The 16974-nt window shown below is 34.8% G+C and overlaps 1 protein-coding gene across 8 annotated transcripts in view; it reads left to right on the top strand.

Annotated features, from left to right (window-relative positions):
• Positions 1-16974, top strand: part of LOC148942426 (protein argonaute-2-like) — a 122691-nt gene that overhangs the window by 97801 nt on the left and 7916 nt on the right. For all 8 annotated transcript variants that reach the window (XM_089103509.1, XM_089103508.1, XM_089103507.1 and 5 more), the window contains 4 exons: positions 3622-3796; positions 6811-6910; positions 12403-12600; positions 16219-16455. In XM_089103509.1, the coding sequence (XP_088959635.1) occupies positions 3622-3796; positions 6811-6910; positions 12403-12600; positions 16219-16455 (710 nt within the window). The remainder of the gene's footprint in view (positions 1-3621; positions 3797-6810; positions 6911-12402; positions 12601-16218; positions 16456-16974) is intronic.

The following is a 16974-nucleotide window of genomic DNA, read 5'->3' as shown; positions in this document are numbered from 1 at the left end:
TCAGTAAATGTTAGATACCCTAGTTCACTCAGCCAAGACTCCACTATAAAAATTCTAAGGTATTGTTTCAATCTCCTTACAGTATAAAAGCTTTTTTCAGCCGTACTGACAGAAGCCCACACCGTATAGGGTATATTCTACATGGACAGTAGTAATGTAATTCCTGTCACAAGCATTTCAGGTGTATGTCGTATTCTTTGAATCTAAGTTACATTCTTTCGGTCCGTTTCCACAGTGCTTGATCAGAAGCTGTTGTGCCCAACTATCAAAGCTTCAATTTTGCTGTTAAACAACTGATGTCTGTTTTGGAAGAAATTTCCTTCATAAAGCTCAACTAGCTTTTCAAAACTTTTCAAATCTTCTGGAGAAAGGGGTTGAATCTACTTAACAAGAGGCTTTCAAGACTTGAAAGTCTATCTTTTGGGTTTTGGCAAACCAATTTTGAAGTCAGTAAACTTTGAATAAGAAACAATAATCGTAAAGACAAAAGAATAGCAAGGCTGTATTTTTGCTGTTGAGTGCTGTCAAACTAAACTTTATAGGAGCTGCCTAATTTTCTCTTATTTTTCGGAAGCTACCTTAAACTCTGAATAGGTAAATCAGAAGAGGTACCATGCCGCTGTATTTGCGGTGAAAGGTCTCCCTTAAACCTCTGGGCTAGCGGAAAATTGTGTTGTCATATAGCGATTCTTGCTACGAAATGGAGATCAGCACCGCCGGTTTGGATCTTAAGAGACTAGTGCCTTCATTAAGTATTAAAATGGGTTTTTACTGAGAGCATCTGACAGTATGCAGAAGAAGGGGAACGGGTTCAATTGTAGACAAAAAAAATCTCAACGCCATCTAGCAATTGGCGATACCTGGCATTTGTTTTTGCAATAATAAGAATAATTGATTGAATTTGTGTAGTTTGTAAAATTAGTGTAGTCGTTTGTGACAGAAAAAAACAATTACAAAACTTGAAAAATTGACGAGTGTCGCCAAACTTTTTTTTTTTTTTTTTTTTTTTTTTTTTTTTTTTTTGCTGACACTAGCGCTAGTGTCCCCTCTTAAGCTCAACTCTCCCGGATTATTTCCGTCGTTACAAAAGCTCTGTCTTCTGGCTCTGTCTATGTGTTTTATTTTTCATTTCGTAAAGGTGGACGAGAAACTGATCTAGAATGTATTGCTAAATTTCATATTTTGGGCTGGGATAGTTCGGAACACTTGGATTGCAAAAACTGTAATTGGCATCTTTCCCGTTGATGCATTCCAAGAATCTATTGTGAACTTAGAGTTCTGTTTCCACACGCACAAGTGATGGCGAAAAATTACTGATAATATCGGAGATATTTTTTTTTCTTTGCAATGGACGCAAAGTGGTCCCGTTCTGTTCTGTCATTTTGAACCAGATGAGATACCTCCAGTGTCAGGTGAAACAGCCTCTTCACCTACTCGGAAAGTCAGTGATATATACTTTAAGCTAGATAACCCAGTTGATTAAGGAATGTTAATCGAGGTACTTCGTCGGCTCCAAAATCCGTCTATGTGATTGTCTTGAAGAAGCCATCCAAAGATTTGAACAATCCCAAACTGCGAAAAGGCTTTTTTTTAAGTTATCAAGGGAGCATAGCAGGAATCACCTACATTGACCTAGTATCCAAGTAAGATCTCCGTAAATTCTTCCACTGTTCTTGCACTATCACGAACCGAATTATAAGTTAGCAACTCTGCTGGCTTGGTGATATCCAACTAATGTCATCAAGTTAACTACTAAAAAATCACATTTGAAGGACAGGTACGTGGCACACGACCTCGAGGCCGATGGAGATGGTATGACAGCTCCAATGGCCAGACCTTCTGCTCCCCCAACTCCTCCGTCTAGATTCAGACAGAACCAAATATCGTCGCCATATTTAAAGACTATTTAGAAGAAAAGAAGCCCAAATACAGTCACAGAGGCCGGGTGGGATCTGGGTAAAGTGAGTCAAGTATCTTTATGCTGAATCAAAGCCCCGTAAGAATGCTCGGTCTCCTATTTGTAAAATAAAGATTATACCGAAGCTTCAGCAGAATCTTAACTCTCAGGACCAGTCTTTGATACCTAAAGTAAAAAGTCTATTAGACTTTGAAATTATTCGCTGGATTTTGTCAGAACATTACAGTTGATGATTCATTCATTATAGATGATTCATTCGATGGTTCGTTCATTACTGATGATTATCCATTCGTAGCAAGCTGTTTTGAAGCTAAATAGTTAGAGTCTGCTCTAACATATCTCGAACAAGCTTCCTGTGAAAATTGTAGGATTTCTTATGAGCGCTTACCTATTACTGAATTTAAGTTTTAGGGGGCAATTTTATAATTATCAGCAATTCGCCTGCTGCTAAGCTGTGCAAGAACGCTTCCTAATGCACAAGATACTCTGGTGATCATCCTAAGCTAAAGGCACTCCATGTACTTCCTTTGCAGCGAAGATCCTGTTCACAATTTTATATCCTGTACGACAAATGATAATAAGGATAAAAAGTCTGATTGTAAATTCAGAACGGCGTACAGCAAACTTGCTATGACTGTGCCAGACAATCTCAATTCGGGATGCAGTGAAGTTCTTGATAGGCATCTTAATTCTAAGGATCTCGAGAATGTAAAAAACGATATCGATTTCCCTTAGATTCACAATTCGGGCTCGGTACTTATATGCTATAGCACCTATGTTAAGTTCTTCATCCATTGACGCACTGTAGACCCGGTTTCTTCGTTAGTTTCTTTCAGCTTAGCGGGAGACAAACAAAGACAACTGACAGAATAGATGGGAAATATATAATTCGGACTATATATTTGGACGTTATGGGGGAGGGGGGTTAAGTATTTGGACAGTGCGAAGTTAAAAAACAATTCTCACTGCATAATAACTCAACTTGAAAATACCTCGTAATAACATAATAATATGTAACATAACAACATAATAACAAATAATAACTCAACTTAAAATAAGTTCAAAACTAAGTCGCACGTATACATAGCTAGTCTGTTTTACCTTGAAAATGGGGGTGATAAGGTGCTTTTCAACGTGACAGATATAACCTTCGTTCCTTCTTTTGTCGTTTAAAAAGACCAGTGGCGTAATTTCATCAAAATTCTGGGGGGGGGGAGGAAGTTTGAGCCAATTTTTTCAAATCAAGTGAAAACTGACAAATTAGTCATAAATTACCATAAAGACAAGGATATACGAATAAACTGACCTGTTTCTCTGGATACTTGAATCATGCATGCTTATCTTAAATTTGACAAGATTTTTTTGTAGAAACTAAATTTCAGGGTGGGAGGCAGACTTAGGTCTAGGGGGGGCTAACTTGGGTCTGGAGGGGTAGTTGCCACTCCCCCGCCCCATAGCAATTTATGCCCCTGTAAAAGACTCTATACTGTGAGGGTATACTCTCTAGTTTACACAATGTCATTAAAAAATACACACTCAAAAAAATACCCAAACATTCTTATCCATATTGTGACGAACTATCTATAATTAAAGTCTGTTACGTGTTTTCACTTGTGTTCTCTTCTTATACATTCCTTTTTTTACTTTCTTCTTTGTGGATTTTGCTTTTCTCTTTCATTCAAATTTTTATTATTATTTTTCAGAGGACATCAAATATATCGGTGATTTGAACTTAACAATTACAACTCAGTGTATAGTTAGGATTAACGTTTCGAAGTGCCAAGATGCCACTATTGGAAATCTCCTACTGAAAATTAATTCCAAACTTGGCGGCACCAACACCTATTTAAGCACCAATCCAAGTCACAAAAAGAGCCTGTAAGTACATTTGCTACCTCCCCCCACCTTCCCATGCCTCCAACAAAATTTGCAGGTCAAATTTAACAAGATTTTCATTGATTAATAAAATTATTTTCAGTTTATTATGTAAATAACAATTAATTTTTTTTTGTTTAACATTTAACTGTTATTAATTATCTTAGTTTGATTATTTTGCTTATTTTTATTTTGTTTATCAGCTTATATTTTATTCATATTCGTTTATTTAATGAGATAGCGTAGCAACTCAGAATGCTCAATTATTTCACTTATACAATCACAAAATAAATAGAAAATGAGAAGAAAAAAGGTGATTGGTTAAATAGGCTCACAAAATATGGCAAGAAGAAGTTTAAAAATGTGTTCAAAGGCACTGCGGATTGTAGAGTGACTGTGTTCAACCTTTGCTAATAACGTTTTCACTCATTTCATTTTTGAATAATGTCTTCGAGTGAAAACACAACAAAAATGTTTGAATGGCTGGAGTCATAGATTCTGTTGGGCAATTCATTAACATCGAAAGAACAGCTTTTTTTTTTTTTTTTTTTTTTTTTTTTTTTTTTTTTTAGCTCAGGCCCAATGAAAAAATAATGGATTGGCTTGGTATAAAGTTTCGTATTTTCTCTATGGTGATACCAACTACAAAAAAAGTTTTCTTTTACCTTTAAAATGTATTTACGCTATAGATTTTCTTTTACTGTTGAATTCTGAAAAAGTTATGCCAGCTTTGCCTCTCGCAGAGACTATCTATATGGGCTTTCCTCTAATGAGCCACGGCTCTCAAGGCTTCATCACTTCCACCAAGTTGATTTATAGTGAAAACATTTGTTTTCTTTTTTTAGGGTTTACACATACACCATGATAAAATATGTTTAGCAACATATATTTTCCTTATGTGAACTTCAGAAATGCTGGAAAACTAGTTGTAGGAATGGGCGTAGGGAAGGGGGGGCCGCGGCCCCCCCAAACCTTCAAAGTTATATTAGATATGGCTGAAAAAGCAGATGGTTGGAAAAGCAGTTGATAAAACTCCATCACACTATCGACTGCCCCCCCCCCCTAGACAAAGATAGCCAAAGTAGATGGCCAATAGTAGCCAAAGACCTGCCTAATGCTGCCTACGCCCATGGTTGTAGGGCGTGGAAAAACAGTTGTGTGGCCCTTGATATTGTTTCAGAACGGGTTCTGCGAAAAAAATTTAAGCAATTTTAACTGACTAAGAAGCTGTTTCAGGTTGGCTTCCCAAAAGTCTATCTTTTCGGTATATTGATGTTGTGTTCACACAGCTTCCACGAAGAAATATCAAGCGTTTTTAGCTTGCTGGAAAATCATTTTTCTTGCATCAGAGTGCCTTTCCATTCACAATTGAACCGAAAGTCTGTTAATAACGGAGACATTTTTTAAGAAGAAAGTGAAATATATTTGCTTTATTTTTAATATTTATGACATGAGGGCCAGAAAAATTTTGTACTTTATATGTAGATATTTTTCCTTTGGGACTGTTTTTTAGCACTAAGATCTTACATCTAAGATGTAACATCTTTCTGCAAAGATTATCGTTTTTAAACTCATCTTTGTTCAAAGGTCTTACAGCTCACTGATGTTAGCAAAAAGTGTGAAGAGCACCATTTTTCAAACAGTTCGTGGTAACGAACTGTAAGTAAGGAGCGACCTGGTTCAATAGTAACCGAAATTCTAAAAAACGAGATTTTGATACCAACAGATACATCAAAAGAACCAGATTTTAATGCTGATTTCAGTTTCATCAAGTTTAGTCTTACCTCTCAAAAGTTACGCGCCTGGGAAATTTGGCTGATTTTCGAAAAAAGGGGGAAGACCCCCTAAAAGTTATAGAACCTTAATGAAAATCACACCATCAGTTTCAGCGTGTCAGAGAACCCAATTATAGAGGTTTCAAGCTCCTATCTGCAAAAATGTGGAATTTTATATTTTTTGCCAGAAGAAAGATCACAGTTGCGTGTTTATTTGTTTTTTTTGTTTGTTTTTGTTTTTTTCAGAGGTGATCGTATCGACCCAGTGGTCCTAAAATATCGTGGGAGGGCCATTGGAATGGTAATTAAAAGCTCTAGTGCCCTTTTAAAGTGACCAAAAAATGGAGGGCAACTAGGCCCCCTCCCACGCTCATTTTTTTTCAAAACAGTGGAAAAAATTACCCTCTTGCACAGAGTGTAATTGACAGAGTTTCTACAATTTCTTTGTCTAAAGATGCATTTGAAAAACACAGTTCAAAAAAGAAATGCTGTATTTTTTTTCTTTGTTCTTCCTCTGTAAAAGAAGTCCATAAAGCTAATATTTTAAAATGCCCTCTGCCTCGGTTTTAAAAAAAATTGGGTAGCAATACCGATACAGAGATTTAATTCGTGGAGCTTTTTATTTATTTTTTTGTTATGTTTATTTGTTTGTTTAATTTTAAAAAAAATTCATTTAAATTTTATTTTTATAATTTTTTAATTTTATTTTCTTTAATGTTTAATTTTAAGTTTGTTAAATATTTTAATTGTTTTAATTTTTACCATAACAGGCAAATTATATAAAAAATTTAAGAAAATATTGATCTTATCAAAAGGCATGGTTTGAAATAACCCCTTTGTGTACATCTGGTAACTGGTTATTATGACTTATAGCCTACTTGTACCGAAAGAAGGAGGGCATGCCTGGGTGGGTATATTCAGGAGATATTGTTGAAACAGGTTTTTGAATTCGTAGTATTTTATTTATCCAAGCATATACAGACATTTTTTAAGAGTTCTCCACCTCCCCTCAATTCTTGTACATTATGTTATTTCCTTAAAAAAAAAATTTGTTGCCTATTCCAAAGAGCATGGGTAAATTATAACTGGCGCTAGTGAAAATTAATAATAAGTAATTTGATTAAGTTACTCATACTCTTTGCCTATTATGGAGCTATTGATTAATTTATTTCTTAACTAATTAATAATATATATATTAATTCTGTTTTGTTATTGTTTACTTATATACTATTATATATACAGGCCGAATATATTGAAAGAGCGAGTTATGATCCTTGGTGCTGATGTGTCGCATCCCGCTCCAGAATTTAGAGTCGACAACCCGAAACCATCAATTGCCGCTGTGAGTATCCTCCTTTTTTCACCTTACCATATATATATATATATATATAAATATATATATATATATATATATATATATATATATATATATATATATATATATATATATATATATATATATATATATATATATATATATATATATATATATATATATATATATATATATATATATATATATATATATATATATATATATATATATATATATATATATATATATATATATATATATATATATATATATGGCACTTGTATTATGCTCTTCTAATATCTTCTAATATTTACTACTTAAGAAACTAATTTGGGCTTTATTTTTACACATTAGGAGGAGGGATGGGGGTTAAGTACAGCAGGTCTGGATGCCTAATGTGATAGGTATATATATATATATATATATATATATATATATATATATATATATATATATATATATATATATATATATATATATATATATATACTTAGGTCCCGGCCATCCTCGTGGGACGTTTTGGGGCCACTCCTCTTGCTAGCTCATGCGTAAGGGCTCGGTACATTGCTCTATCTGGTGCGATACGTAATAACGGGGCTATCTTGAAATTGTCGAAGTGGAAGTTCTCCATCCATCGTTTTCGTGGTCTGCCTCGTGGGCGAAGGCTATGGAGGGATCCTTCAAGGGCGGTTTTCGGGAGGCGGCTCGGCTCCATTCGCTTGACGTGGCCTAACCAGCGCAGTTGTTGCTTCTTAATTTTACTGAGTATGGTTTTAGTGGACTGGAGCCTTTGGCGTACTTCCACATTTGTGATTCGGTCAGTGTATTTGATTCTAGAAATGCGACGGAGGCATCTCACCTCAAAAGCTAGAAGTTTTATGTCTTCTTCGGTTTTCAGAGTCCATGTTTCACATCCATAAATAACTATGGGGATTACTAAACTGTTGAATAGGCGTATTTTGAGTGTGTTGGATAAAACTGTTGAATAGGCGTATTTTGAGTGTGTTGGATTCTTTTCCAGAGGTTGGCTAGTCTTCGGAAGCTAGATCTAGCAAGTGCAAGTCGACGTTTCACGTCAGAGCTATGGCAATTATCTGAGGAGAGTAGGCTACCAAGGTACAGGAAGTGGTCAACCGTTTCAACCTTTCTCCCGCCTATGGTGATAATGGGCGGGTTGTCTAGTTCATGTCTCGTAGTTACCATGACTTTGGTCTTGCTGGCATTGATCTCCATCCCGAACGGCTTTGTGGTATCGTAGAGTTTATTAGCTTGTGCCTGCAATTCTTGTGTAGAGTTGGCTAGCTCATCAATATCATCAGCTTAGGCAAGATTCTCTATTAGCACCCCTCGTATTTTTGCGCCATATTCCGACTGCATCATCGACAGAACGGCATTTAGAAAGAGGTTGAAGAGATGTGGTGATAAGATGCAACCCTGGAGTACTCCTGACGAAGTTGTAAACTCTTCTGACAACCCATCAAAGGTTATTACTTGGCCTCGGAACTGGTCGTACAGACTCTTGATTATTTGGACTATCTCATAAGGGATACCGTAGTGAAGGAGGATATGCCATAGTCTTTCGCGCCATATATATATATATATATATATATATATATATATCGTATATTAACGTAAGTATTAAATAAAATAAGATATGGATAATAAGTTAGGTAATAATTGATCAAATAAAGTAGTAAATATTTATAAACAATACAAACAAATAAAAATGATTCATAAAATAATAAACAAGTAATGAAAAGTAAAAAAAAAGTATATGAAACAATTGAATGTAAAAGGATTCTTATTGATATCAATTAGATTACTTTTATTTGGATATCAAGCCTCTCTTTCGTTATTAAGGAAATGCCCATACACAATTGTATATTTATTATCATTAAAATTCAAATCCGGACGATATTTTAAAAGCGTCGGTTGACAGTTTTTTGCACTCATTTTCTCTCTCTCGCTCTCTTTGCTCTTTTGATTTTCGTTTCTCTTTTGCTCTCATTCTCTCTCTTTCTTTCTTTATTTTTCATATAAATACATATATAGCAATAATATATGTAATAGCCTATTATATATATTATCAAATGAAGTTTTGGGTCTCACTACACCCCCCTCCAGGCTGAAATTCTGGTCAAGCCCAAGAATTAACTTCGAAACCACCCTTGTAGTCCTAAAAAAAAGTGTTGGAATGTGTTCCAAGAAACAGTATATTTTGGCAGCGAGCCATACACCTAACTCACTTAATATATGTCTGATGTAGTCACAAATATTGGATTAATTTCAAATTCAGCACTCCATTTTCAGAATAAGGTTAATTATTTTTGTTATTATTGATCAAACATCTATAATTACACAATTATTATAATTTAATTATAAATATATTTTTACTATTATATCCAACGTTTATAATTATTAAAACTTAACTATAATTATATTCATAATTACTTCTTTTATTCATCAAATGTGTAAATCTATCCCACTGGTGAGATGATTTCCGACATGGGGAGCCGGACAACAATAATCACTTCTAGAATGTTTCCCTCCTGAGCTGTCAGGCATTCATTAAGTTTGGGCCCCAAAGGGCCTCACACAGGGGTCCTTTCCTTCCCCTAGTATCCAACCCGAGTGTACATTTTGTGTATCAAACCTGATATATCAGACAGGATAGAAAAAATAGGAGAAAGAGCCCCGAGATCACCTGCCCCACAGTCAAAATATAAGTTTTAGGCGTCCTCCCCCCCCCCCCCCCCAGAAGCGTTGTCTAATTCTTCTGGTTTCGCATACATATGTGATTCTCGTCCCAGCTCTAGGCGTTTGAGAATATCGAGAATTGTCATATTAAGATATTACAGAAAGATAAACTTGGATATTTCAGGTATTTTCTTTAAAGCCTATACATATTTATATTTAAATGACTGAGTCTACGAAGTTCATAAGTGTTAAATGACTCAGACTCACCAAAAAACAAGACACTTTTTTAGAAAAAGTATTAAAGCAATAAAATTTAAATATATGTCTGAATGTCTGTTTTACGAATTAGCATATTATATACATATTGGCATTCGTTTATGACAGGCTGAGAAAGTAAGTTTTCATACCGAGTTTTTCTTTAGCATTTCTGACGTGATTTTGTAAATTTGTCTTCAGGGGGTGCTTGAGCCCTTTCTCCTCGAATATGTACCAAAATATATCGACCATATATTCCAATGGGCTTAAATTAGTCCCAAGAAAATATTTCCAACAAATCACGCATTGAAAATGAGTCACATGTATGCAAAATGATTCACTGCATTCAGGTTATAGGTAGCTTAGACAGTTCTATTTGGATTGAGTTCCTGTGCTATCATTGACATAACAAGCGATTTACAATGTTAAATTTTTAATTCATGGATAAACGCTGGAAAATAATTTCTATTCGCTAGAAAATAGTATGGTAGTGCCTGGAAAAATTTAATTAATTAATTAACTGCAGAAAAGTCGGGATGAATATTAAGGTCTGAAGATGATTTTTCTTTTCCGTTTTTCAAATGGTTCTACGATTTCACAAACGAACTGAAATTCCTCTTGAGGTTGGTCTGCCATTTGCAAATACTCAAATCCCTGAACATATTATTATTTTCTTCTATAAAGTGCAAATAATGACATCGCCTTCCTTTTTTACTACAAAAATAAAACTGAAACACCAACTTTAAACCGGTAAATTTTGTCATGAGATTCGCCTAAGCAAGGTCACCATGCTAGTCCTGGCAGGTATGTAACAACAACAGTGAAATTCCCTGACATTGTCCTAGTAAATTCTCACTTTGAATAGACTTGTTTGAAATTCTATCTTTAAAAAAAAGTACACAAGTGCATAAATTGGAGGCTTTAATTTGATGAAAGATTCGGCAGAATTCGAAAAATGAATTTTCAAATGTTATCAGGAATAAGAGTGAACCGAATATTCGCCCCTATATAAACATTTTCTTTCATCGAACAGCACAAAAATCCAGCCCCCGAATCCAGCCTCCAGCTCCAGCCCCCAAAGCCCCCGAAGCAGCTCCCATCTGGACTTGGCTTCACCGTAAATATTATTTATGCTAAGTCTGGTGGCTACAAGAGCAATAATCACGAGGTTGGGTAATTGACTTCTCTTCTCCGGTCTTTATTTTGAAAATGCTCCCTCCTTCTTCCTTCTCCTCCTAGATTTCGAAAACTACCATTTTGTATTCATGTCAAATTGTCAAATGTCATTCATGTCAATTTGTTTTCATGTCAAATGGAGGGAGGGTAATTGACCCCCTCCTCCACTCTTTATTTTGACAAATGCCCTCCTTCTTCCTTCTCCTAGATTTCGAAAACTACGATTTTGTATTCATGTCAAATGGAGGGAGGGTAATTGACCTCACTCCTCCACTCTTTATTTTGAAAAATGTCCTCCTTCTTCCTTCTCCTAGATTTCGAAAACTACGATTTTGTATTCATGTCAAATTGTCAAATGTCATTCATGTCAAATGGAGGGAGGGTAATTGACCTCCCTCCTCGCTCTTCATTTTGAAAAATACTCCCTCCTTTTTCCTTCTTGTCCTCCTTCTAGATTTCGAAAAGTACCATTTTGTATTCATGTCAAATTGTCAAGTGTCATTCATGTCAGTTTGTATTCATGTCAAATGGAGGGAAAATAATTGACCCCCCTCCTCCGCTCTTTGTTTTGAAAAATGCCCCCCCCTCCTCCTTCTTCCTTATCCTCCTCCTTCTAGATTTCGAAAACTACCATTTTGTATTCATGTAAAAAAATTTACTACAAAAAATGAATAGTGAAAATTCTATAAAAATTCTAATTAGCCGTCTACCAATTACTTTAATACTACTAATTGGTTTAATATAATTTATTTTAATGATAGAATAATAGTAAAAATTCTATAAAAAAAAACTAATGGTAAACTAATTAGTAGTCTACTATTTAGTTTAATACTACTAATGAGTTTAATTTAATTTAGTTGAATAGTAGATTAATAGTAAAAATTTACTAAAAAAACTAATCGTGAAAATTCATTTTACTAAAGAAAAATTCCCTATATTTTCGAGAATAGGTGTCATCTGTTGTTTTATGACTTTTTAGTTTGGTGCCGCAGATGTTTTGATTTTAATTTTTGTATTCATTCTCGCCAATTTCGATCAGTTGATTTGATTATATCGTATTTCGCTTCCAAGAAAGGAAGGAAACTTTCGCTAATATTTTTTTTTCTTATTTATTTATTGGTCAATGTGAATTCCAGCTGTAATTACATTATATGAACATATAATTACAAAATTTTGTGATTACTAAAGCAGTAAAATATAAATACCAGGGTCGTATCCAGCATTTTCGTTCGGGGGGGGGGGGCAAAAAAACCTACTTTAAAGTCGTATCAAAAATTTGTTTTATCCATTTTTACGAGTTGGAAATATATTTCAGGATGGGGGCTTCTAACCCCCCCCCCCCTCCTCCCATGGATAAGGCCTTGATAAATACTATAATGTTTTTTTTTTAGGTGGTTGGCAGTATTGATGCCTTTGGTCTCAAATATCGTGGAGAAATTCGGGCTCAGGACCCGGGTAGAGAAATCATTGATGAGATGGAAGAAATAGTTGTGAAGCTACTAATGAGGTACCGCGAAAGTAATCCTGGCGCAGAACCATCTCGACTGATCTTCTTCAGGGACGGTGTATCTGAAGGTCAATTTCAAGATGTAAGCCTTTCATCATGCTTATGCATCTTGTATCGGCACTTGTTGCCTATACAGAACTTATCCAAGAAGTGAAGTTAGGTTAATGAAATATACCAAAATATAATGAAAATATAATACTTAAAAAATAAAACTATGGAAACTACGACAAAAAAAAATATGGAAAGCAGTTCGAACAGAGCTATTACTACTAACAACTCATCGCAGCACCAAACCGCCTGATGCCAACACAGTTATGTACGCTCCTCCTCCAACCTAATCTATTCAAAACCTCTTTTTACACCCTCCAAAGAAGTTTCCACGCATTATATTAAATACATAATCTAATCATCTAATCTATATATTAAATATTAAATTAAAATATGAAACTATATCGTAGTTTTCTCCATCAAAATAAGCAAGTCGTAACCGATTGCAGAGAGGCAAATTGGTTTTTGTCAGATCTTACAGAGCGAAATTTTTGAGCTTGTTCCTTATAATTAATAAGTACCCTTTTATCTAATTTTCTCTTCCTTAGGCTAAATTTTGCTTCAATTTCCTCTTTGTTTTTCTTTCTTTCAAAAGCCTGGAATCTGGGCTATTTAGATTTTTACTGCGATGCCAGTTTCTGTCAATACAGCTAAAAAGAGCTTTTATAAGCCCCCTCTTCACCAAAATGTTTGCCCTACTCAGAAAACATAACAAAAATACATATAAACGATTTTTGATAGGTTTTTAAAGTTGGTTTTTGTAAACATCCTCCTCCCTCCTCCCCCTAAAAACATATTCTCCTCCCTCCCTCCTCCCCCTAAAAAATATATCCTGGATGCGCCCTTGCCATCATCTCAGAAAAATAATAGTAAAATTTGCACAAACCTCTCAAAAATGTATGGGAAATGAGAAACAAGAGAACAATCAAGGCCATGACAACTATCAAGTTCTTTCTTGAAGGAAGGGCTATCCGGGATATTTACTATTTGTGAAGGTAAATTATTCCATTTTCCGGTGACCTGGTTGAAGAAGATCCATCTTCCCGTGTCCTTGAAGAAGTGTCTACCTTGCAGTTTATATTGACAGTATCTAATCCAAGTTAATGTTAGTACAAACTGTTATTTAAAATCACCGTAGAGATTAAATATTATACAGATTGGAGAGTCATACAATGACTTGAGGTGTAATCGCCCAAAGAGGTCTCCCTCAATCTCCGTATCTTATTCTCGTTTTATAAATGTTAAACTGTACTATGTTGTGTCCTAATTACTTCTAGTTCTTCTGCGGGAAAATTTCTCTCTTAAATTTTGTGTTCCTTTAGATTGCATGTTCCTTAGAAAAGAAGAATACAAAATTATAATTGTTCGGGTTGAATTGCTACTTATTTCTCAGGAAAAGAAAGTAGTGTAATTTTTTCCCTTTTTTTCCTCTTGGCAAGTCGCCTAGCTGAATCTGTTAGCCTTGATCCTAGTTATCCCATAATTTGTCTCAAGAGTCCGAACTATAAATTTTGCTGGACTCTTTCCTTTAAATCTTTGCTTACGACCTCCTCCCACCCTCCTACAGCGACGACCTGCTTTTGGTTCGCCCGTATATGGATTGCTGAAAGGACGACACGTTATCCTAGATCCGAAAAACTTGTCTCTCATTATAGCCCTAGAAAATGGGACAGAACCATACTTTTTGAACAGCTTGTTGTTTGAAATACGATGTGTCAAATGGGAACCAGCTGTGTCTACTTACTTTCTCCGTTTCGCGCCCATATTTCAGAACCATACTTGACCAGTGCTTTCACTCTAGCTTTCTATATTCTAGTTTTTGTCCCTAATATGTGCTTTTTAATTTTGTAATTCATTTTTTCCCTATGTCCTTTTACCTATACCAGTAGATATACTTTTTATATTGTATTTAACTTTTCCATGTATGTCCACTGGGATGTCCTAACATTACACTTTAATTCTGTAATTCATTTTTTCCCTATACACTTTTACCAGTAGATATACCCTTCATATTGTATTTAAATTTTCCATGCATATCCTGATCTTGATGAATTTAGACATTAAGGGTGTAAACTATTAAGTTTCAAATTTAGTAGTCATAATGCGAAAAACATGACCAGACTGAATTTTGAAAGATGGGGAAAGCCTCTTAAAGTTAAACGAAAGATGTAAATAGCGACGAAGACCACACTACTTTTCCACCATAAGCAATGAAATAAAAGTTAACGGTTAAAGATTTTGTTTTGTTTGTTTTTTTAGTTATAAAAATGCCGAGTGGATTGGGGCGTTGGATTTCCAATCCTTTGTCCGAGAGGGTGAGGGTTCGAATCCTTGTGTACCCAGTTATTTGGTTTGGGAAAGGAGTCAGTGACGTTACTGCAAGCTCAGACAGAGTCGACCCAGCTTTAAATGGGTACCTTGAGAAATCTTGGGCAAACAGGAAGGGTGTTTGGAAGCACAGGATGGTTGGCCCCCATCCATTGCACTTCCTGGCTGAAGGGCTAAGAAACGGAGATCAGTACCACCGGTAGGGACTGTAAAGTCCAATGCCGCATTCTTTACCTATTCTTTGCGTTTTTATAAAAACGGTTTTTTTTTTTTGTTTTTTTTTAATTTTATCTTATATATTTTCGTTTGTGTTGTATTGAAGAACATAGGATCATTGAACATACGGCCGAAATATGCATTTAAACTTTGGAATTCCACGGTCTTGGGAAAAAAAAGAAGATAAAAGTTCCCCTATTGTTTCTACTTGTAATTTGTTGTTTACAAATAAAAATGAAAATAAGAATAGATCGCTTCTGCAGCGATAAAGAATAATCGTGACGCAGATGTAAAGCTACACTTAGACACCCATTTTCAATTAGGTCATCTCTTGTGTTGGTTAAACTGTCTTTTCCTTTAACTCATTTAAATGAAGTTGAAACTTTGCTAAAATTTCAACAGCATTCTTTAAACTCATTAAGGCTTTAGTGTGTCGCACTTTTGTATTGAAAGTTGTCATGCTTCTTAAAAATGAACACAGAATTGTGTAACAGAAACAGAATTTTGTCATTTCTTCATTTTAATCTACAGATTTTAAGTTTTTAAATGGGAATTGCCGCTAATTCACGCTTTGATGAATGTAGAAAAAAAAATTCTACTAGTTTCATTAATTTTTTTTTTTTTTTTTTTTTTTTTTTTTTTTTTGGCAAACAGACTTCTTAAAAATTAATATCAATTGGTCAGTTTAGTATTTCTTTGTATTTTAATGTCTGGATTTTATGTTCATAATCTGGGTTCAACGCTATCCGTGAAGTCTGTACAAGGGAAGTAAACCGGAAGTAATTTTATATTTGTGTTACTTCTGTACGAGTCAGGCAAATATTTCGGATGGAGAAGGGGGGGGGGGACAAACCAGGTTAATGTTATGACGGAGCAATGACGTTTTATTCATCGGGCAACACGAACAGAACTCGAACAACAGCACGCAACAGTTGAAACCTAGTCTTATAGCATATAGAATTCAATTATAATATTAGGTATAACGCCCTTATGTTTATTTTCATTTAGTATTTATGGCCGAAAGGTTTATTGGAAATAAATATTGATTAAAAATAAATATTGAAATAAATTGTATAATTTTGTATTAATATATATTTGTTGATTTTAGGTCCTCAAATGGGAATTCAACGCAATCCGTAAGGCTTGTAGAAGAATGCGTCCTGGCTATTCACCCCCGATTACGTTTATAGTTGTTCAAAAACGGCACAATACCCGATTTTTCGCAGAGCCAGGTGAACCCACGGTAGGAAAAGGCCAAAATGTTCCACCGGGCACAGTCGTTGACACCTTGATTACGCACAGACAGGAGTTTGACTTTTTCATTTGTTCCCATGAGGGTATTCAGGTAATGTGTCCGGGTTCCCTTTTTTTTATCACAAAAACATTTAATTTTAGTCTTATCCTGATTCTTTTTTCATATTCCATGGACATTTTAGATATTCTTTGTTTTTGCCTTTATTAGCTGCTTTTGCGTTATTTACGCAAAAAGTGTTTTTAAGGGTTTGCAATATACAGGTAATTGGTCCTTGCTCCCCTTTTTTTACCAGAGTAAAAAGTGAATGACAACACTTAATTTTATTCTTAAATCCCTTTCTTATCCCAAATCAATATTTTTTTCTAAATATTTTATTGACATTTTAAATAATATTGTTTTGTTTTACGAGACCCTTTTATCAGTGTTTCCACTTCTACGGATTTTCTGCAAATCTACGGAAAGTGATGTCTGTCTACGGACAAAAGAACGAATTTACGGGATACTTACGAAAAAACTGGAATCCTATTGAAAATGTCATATTTATTCTTTCCTTATAATAATTCCCCAAATTACCAGATAATTCTGCTTCAAATCCTAATTTTTGGTTCG

This window comes from Artemia sp. Qi Xiang Cuo, chromosome 17 (genome assembly GCF_049724085.1).
Source record: "Artemia sp. Qi Xiang Cuo chromosome 17, ASM4972408v1, whole genome shotgun sequence".
Taxonomy (NCBI): domain Eukaryota; kingdom Metazoa; phylum Arthropoda; class Branchiopoda; order Anostraca; family Artemiidae; genus Artemia; species Artemia sp. Qi Xiang Cuo.
The sequence above is the reverse complement of the archived record's forward strand: the minus strand, read 5'-3'. Positions and strand labels throughout refer to the sequence as shown.